General features: G+C 57.7%; 1 protein-coding gene across 1 annotated transcript; it reads right to left on the reverse strand.

The window, feature by feature from the left end:
* Positions 1 to 3,086: 3,086 nt before the first annotated feature.
* Positions 3,087 to 6,372, reverse strand: DNAL4 (dynein axonemal light chain 4). Its single transcript, XM_007941674.2, has 3 exons — positions 6,304 to 6,372; positions 4,588 to 4,671; positions 3,087 to 3,251 (listed from the first exon to the last, which is right to left on the reverse strand). Exons 1-3 carry the CDS (start codon positions 6,370 to 6,372, stop codon positions 3,087 to 3,089), a joined length of 318 nt encoding a protein of 105 aa, XP_007939865.1.
* Between the last annotated feature and the right edge of the window lie 457 nt (positions 6,373 to 6,829).

The following is a 6,829-nucleotide window of genomic DNA, read 5'->3' on the forward strand; positions in this document are numbered from 1 at the left end:
GTCACCAGGGTCAGAGCCCAGGGCCTGTCAAGTGGGGGACACTCAGCAGAACTCGTCTCTCTGTCAACCCCCGAGCAGCCCCTTCACTTCAGCCCAACTCTCCTCACCTTCACCCTCTCGGGAACGCCATCCCCCACCACGCGGCCTCCCTGACCACTCAGGAGCGTTTGTTGGACCACCACTGCTCTGCCCAGGCTGCTGCTCCCTCAGCCCATGGGGGCATTCTCCCTGCACCCACCCATCTCATCACTCCCCCGAAGATGCCAAGGCCTACTCAGCGCTCCTCCCTGCACCATCTTCCTTCTCCTAGTGAAGCACTCAGATGTCTCCAGTCCTTCGGTCTCTGTGAGCCATTTGCTGGCAAGGTCGGTGCTGTCTTCAGTTTCTGTCCCTCACCTCTTCAGCTCACTTCGGCACATGCCCATCATGTCACTGACTGTGAGCAGTGGGGGCCAGTGAGGAAGGCCACGGTGACAGGGGCAGAAAGTGAAACATCACTGGGGCCCAGAAATCCCTGTGGAAACATGGCTGTCACGCTGCAGCGGGGCAGGGGTGTCTGCCACAGGGGACAGGAATGCCTGAGGGGAGGGCACTCCCATGCTAGGGGGGAGCCGTCTGTCTCAGGGACACACCTGGAAGCTTGGTTGGCTAAGCTCTCCTGAGGCCTGAGGCACGAGGTGTCGGTGTTTCATAGATGGGGGAGGGCAGGGACCCCCAGGCTGCGCAGTAAGGACAGCACTAAAGCAAACACTGCTACTGTTCTGAGCCTTCCCAGGAATCCCACAGCCTTATGACGTGGTGCTATTTTCATCCTCATTCTACAGAGGAGACAACGGAAGTTAGGAAGGGCAGGGCTGGACCTGAACCCACATCTGTGTGCCTCGGAGCCCCGGCTCTTCACCAACTCTCGCCCCACCGCTTTGGCTGTGGGGAGGTGGCACCCACGTGTGGTAGCTCCACAGACGGAACAGATGCAAAGCTGGCGGGTACTAACCCAAAGCTATTCCAGGCCCGTTCTCCCCTCTCCAGCACTACCCAGTATGCACAGCCGGGCAGGGCAGGGCAGGGCAGGGCAGGCCTTGCTCCAGTCAGAGCCGGGGACCCACCGACCCGGCGGCCAGCCTGGGGGCACTGACTTCTTGTTCTTTGCCCACAGCACCCAGTCAGGACCCAGCACTCAGCACAGCTCAGCAGGCACCGGTGAAGCTCACAAAGGCAGAGGCGCCCCCTTCCAGCCACCCAGGTCCCCGATCTCTATGGGCTGCGATGCCAGCCTGCAAATCCACTGACGGCGCACCAGGGCAAGTACCTTGGTGCTCCCAGGCCTGAGAGCTAGGGGGGCCATCCCAGGAGGGTGTGGGGGAGGCGGGCAGGGGAGCATAGGCACCCCAGGGGCCAGCCCTGAGCGGAAGGGGCTTCACGGTCCAGCACGTGGCCCCTCGTCCCCAAGCCGTTTCTCACCTGGGCGCTCACCCTCACCCATCCCTTGCCTGGATGCCCACCCCCAGAAGCCCCACTCCTCCAAGAGCCAACCCCCAGGCATCAGGCCAGCCACAGGCCCACGCTTGCTCCTGGGCTAGAAGGCACACTTCTTCCAGAATGCCATTTATCCTGTCACTTTCCACATCAGGACAACTGGCTTCAAGGGTCCTCCATAATGGACTGTGAGCTCCCGGAGGGCAGGACGGTGGCTGTCATCTTTGTACCCACAGCTCCTGGAAGGGGGCCTGGCACAGGACAGCTGCCAAATAAGTCTGCTGAACTATACAGCTCAGCCTGGCCCACGAGGCCTCACACAACAACATCAGTCCCCAACCATGAGGTACCCATGTGAGGGCCCAGGTGAAGGGCAGGGCAGGGTGAGTGGGTGAGGCCCGGGTGAGTGGACAAGTGGGGGTGAGCCAGCAGGGTGGGGATGAGAGACAGGGTGGGGGTGGCGGTGGGGTGGGGAGCAGACAAGGCCAGGGGAGTGGGCGGGGCCAGGGTGAGTGGCAGAGTGAGAGGGCGGGGCCACAGTGAGGGGCAGGGCCTGGGGCACAGGGTTTCCAGCAGCGCAGCTGTTCAGCCAGAAGCATTTCTGGGCTCCTGGGACCCACCTCAGATGGACGAGCCCCATTTCCCCTGATTCCAAGAGGCTGTACATCAAGATCAGTTTTTGGTCACTTTAATTGTAAAACCCAAGACATTTATATAAATAAGACCGCTGTGTAAAATACGATTCACCCTTCTACTAAAACCCTTCTCCCCACACTCAGAAAGAATACAGAAAGCCAGCAGAGGTAAGAAATACAAATCGGCATGCGGTCCCTGATGATAAGTAACTGGCAGCCAGGTTCCCTGCTGAGACAGGCCCCGTGGGTGAGTGCACTCCTGGCCCAGGCGGCTCACCGGAGGCTCCAGACACCTCGACAAACTGCTCCCTGGAAGTGCCCACACCCTCACCAGTGGTTACCAACCGCACAGGGCACAGCAGTGTGAGGGTTCAAGCGTTCTGGCGGCTCGGGGACACACAAGCTGGATGGCCCAGGCCACTTGGTCCATCCTGCCAAGTGGAGGCGGATGAGCGGTTGGACCAATGAGACGCAGTGGTTGTTTCAGCCTGGGGTCAAGTGGGGGGATCGCCACCTCCCCAGAGGACAGAGAGAGATGCTGCCAGTGTCCCTTGAGAGGCAAGGCTCCTTCCTGGGGCCACTGTCGTATGGCCACTAAAGACAAGGACAATGGACACGTCACAGCAGCGAGGGAGATGGAAAGGGAGAGGGTTCTGCGGATGCCAGGGGAGAGCAGCCCAGGGGAGTGGAAGCTGCCACGTCCTCCTTCTGCCCGGCCACATCCCCCACCTCCTCCACAGAGAGCTGCTGCTCCTGCTCACGCCCTGGACTCAGAGTGGGACGCTGAGAGCCTGGCATTAGATACCAGCAAATTCACACACTGGGCGTGGCTCAGGAAAACTGGTGCACAGGACAGAAAGACAAGACCCCCACTCTCCTTGGTAGAACCAGGGCCTGCCTAGGCTGCTTCCCACCCCTGAAGAACGGCCGAGAAAGCCCCAACAGGGCACGGGAGCCAGGGTGGGGGACAGAGTGTCAGGAGCACTTCCAGACACACACAGCCAGGGTCCCTCCAAAGTACAGGTACAGCAGGTTCTTCACCTCGTGTGTGATCTCAAACCCAAAGCCCTCGCCGATCACCACGTGCCAGGAGGAGCCAAACTTCTTGTCCATCGTCTCTTTGATCATCTTGGCGGCACTCTGGAATGAAGAGGACAGTCCTCAGAGGGGGGAGTTTGGGGGACAGTGGGCACGTGTCCGGTTCCCTTCCAGGTAGAAGTCTGGCAACCAGGTCTTGGCAAGAGAGAGGCCTGCTGACCTGCCAGTGTTGCTCTCCTGCACGTGGAACCTTCAGGAAGGATTTCTACACAGGTCACTGACTGCCAGCTACACACTGAACTGAAAGCCGGACGTCACCTCACCAGTCAGGAAGAGACTGGGGAAGGTGGTTGAGCGAACGCTAGCTCTGGACAGAGCCTGGACTTGAGTTCTGGCTTGGCCCTTCCTGGTCATTTTGCCTCAGTACCACTCCTCGTCTGTGAACGAGCCCGTAGTGCTGTCCTCAGGCCAAGTGAAGTGACACATGTGAGGGCACTGCAGACAGCAAGGCTTGTCATGTTACTGTGAGGTGCTGGGTTTATTGTCCCGCTCTCCCTAACGGGTTCCACAGGCTCCAGGAGCAAAGGCCAGGCTGCTGACCTCAGCTTTTGCACCAGCCTACCTCTTCCTGTGCATGCTTTCAAGAAGCTTCCCTCACCATGAAGAAAGAGGTCTGGGACAGGCAGAGGAGCCATGAGCCCCGTGCTTAGGCCCTTGATGTGCGCCAGCCATGCCTACCCCATGGGTTCTTCCAGTGCCCACAGTGAGCACGTGGCCTCACTGCCTCAATGAGTAATCCTCACCGCCAGCCCAGGGAGGAAGGCACCATCACGTCCCATTGTACAGACCAGGAGGCTGGGGCACAGGTGGAAAACAGCTCTCCAAGGTTAGAGCTAGGAAGGACTGGAGACAGGATGTGAACTTGGGCCTGCCTGGCCCCACACCTGGGCTCCTGTAGACCCTGACTCCTTCCTAGCCCCCATCAGACGGATGAATGGCATTCTTGTGTAGATGCCTATTGGCCACACCCCCCAGCACCTAGAGCAGTGCCTGGCAGAGAGATGGTGCCTAACAAGCTACTCCTGGGTGGATGTGTGGGTGGATGGATGGGTGGGTGGGTGGATGGATGCATGGATGGGTGGGCTTGTGCTCAATGTGGGGATGGCGCCAAGGGGAAAGGGGCCCTATCAGCAGACCCTGAGATGGGGACACAAGCAGGGGTGCAGAGACCTGGCTCTTCTTCTCAGGCTGGGTGACCCATCAGTGTGCAAGTCAGTGCCAGCCTATTCCCTCATCAGCCCTTTCCCAGACTACGGATGCTTCCAAGGATGGCCCTCACCTAGACCTAGCAGGCCTCTCTGGAGCTGGCTGTGGACCTGGCTATTGACCCCAGGGGCCACCTAAGGCTGCCAGGGGCCACCTACACGGATGGCAATACCTCGTTGTTGTTGGAGAATTTCTCACAGGCTGTGACACATAGTTCCATGGTCTCCACTCGCATCTCCTCTGGCATGTCCGAGTGCTAGAGATGGGCAGGGGTGACAAACAGAAAGAGGCTTAGCCTGTGACCCTGCCTCTTGGCTGGCCTCTCTGTCCCAAGCTTAAGGCATGGCCACTGGGTGGCCACACAGCCTTGGGCAGAGCCTGCTGCCCTTCATCCAGAGGTGACCCATCTCCTGACTCAGGGTATGCAGCTAGGGCTGAGGAGTATGGAGACAAGCCCAGGTACGTAAGTTCTCAAGCCCAGGCTGTCTGCAAGGGCACGAAGCAACTGGTCTCGTCAGCACCTCGTCCTAAGACACACGGGCAGGCAGGCTGGCCTAGGTATGGAGAGCTGCCAGCTATGCCCATGAGCCACAGCAGTCTGAGAGACAAGTGACTTCACTCTAGAGGCCTGGAGGGACAGTGTCGTCACTCCAAGGACTCCTGGTTGCTGCTCCTTCCCACTCCACTCTGCTAGATCCCCTTCTCCCTCCTCACAGCTATTCGAGCCCCTGGCTCCATCTCTGCCCATCCTCTTCTCCAGCTAGCTCACGCTCCAGGAAGCCTTGGCCTACTCCATGGTGCTCTGTCTTCTATGTGGGTTGACTCCCACATTGTTATCTCCAACTCTAACATCTAACTTGGGCTCTGGAGTCATATGTCCACCTGGCTACTTGACAACCTTACTTAGATGTCTAAAAATCTCCATAAGCCTACTCTTCCGGCCTCTTCCCTCGCTCTGTAACTGACACCATTTCTCTCCCGTTGTTTGGGAAAAGACAACCCTTAGGCGTCATCCTTAGCTCTTGTTCCTTCACACCCCACATGCGATCTGTCAGTGAGTCCTGTTGGCTCAACCTTCAAGATCTCTCCTGACTCTGTCTCTCACCACCTCCACTGCTGTGACCTGGACCTAGCCACTCCTCTCTCTGGCCCTCTGCAGTAGCATCCACACTGGATACCCACTTCTGCTCTGGTATCTTAAAATCCATTCTTCTCACAACAGCTAGGGTGGTGGTCTTTTGTAAGCATAAAGCATCACTTCCCTGCTTTAAACAGGCTCCCCTCTGAACGCAGGGTAGACGCCCATTCCTCAAAGCCCGTCAGTCCAGTGAGGTCTGGTCCCTGCTGTCATCCTGACCTCTCATTACTCCATGTCAGCCACACTAATTATTCTGTTCCTCTGAAATGCTGGGCTCATGTCCCCCTTAGGGCCCCTGTGCCATGGCTTTCCCAGCTCATACTGTCCTTTCTCCGGATCTCTGCAAGCTTTCCTCCTAACTTCATTTAGGTCTCTGATCAGAGACACCTTTCTAGAGACTGGTGTTCCTCTCCAGCCCTGGCCACCCACTTCATTTTTCTTTATGGCCTTTATGACCTGGATTGGGGGCCTTACACATTTCTTCCCTGTGGGCCAGGCCTTTGTCTGCCTTGTCTGCCACTATGTCCACAATGTCTAGAATAGTGCCTGACACACAATAGGGGACCTAAGGAAATAATTGTCGAATGAATGAATGAATGAAAGAATGAATCCTTACTGACTCCCAGAATTCTAGATCTGAGCTGGCAGTGCCTTGAACTTCCTCCCCTGCCGTCTGGGGGGTGAACTTTGCCACACCTCTCCAAAGCTGTGTGGGCCCTGCTGGCCATCTGCCTCCATCCCAGGGCTTACCCTGACCAGAGGGAAGGTCTGCAGGCGCTTATAATCTGCCTCATCTTTCCTCCCTTCAGTTTCGCCCATGGTCCTTCCACTGTGGCCACTGGAGGAGAGGGTGGGGCTTCCAGGAGGTGCTGAGTCTGGCAATTAAGACACGGCCAGGAGATGCAGGAAGAAGGCCTTGCCAACTTGGCGGGAGCAGAAAATGTCTTTCTCAAAGGGATGCTGTAGAAAACAAGAAAAATCAGAGAGAGAGTTGGCTTTGAAACCATAAGCTACAAATTAGAAACGCCCCAGCAAGGATCCGACACCTCCCCGTCCTCACTCCTCCACATCCTTTTCCAAATGGCCAGCAAGTCTGCCGACGGAGGATGACTCAACACGAGCTGCTGGGACCTGGGTGAGAACACACTGGTACGCTGCTGCGAGCCCACACTGTCATTACCGAGACAAATACTGACTGCAGGCCAGGGCTGAGGCAGGCCGGCGGAGCACCGGGCTAGCAGTGAACAAGTGTGGTGTCTCTGTGTGCCCATGGACA

The sequence above is a fragment of the Orycteropus afer genome, unplaced genomic scaffold (assembly GCF_000298275.1).
Source record: "Orycteropus afer afer isolate SDZICR_OR568_19922 unplaced genomic scaffold, OryAfe1.0 scaffold00083, whole genome shotgun sequence".
NCBI lineage: Eukaryota > Metazoa > Chordata > Mammalia > Tubulidentata > Orycteropodidae > Orycteropus > Orycteropus afer.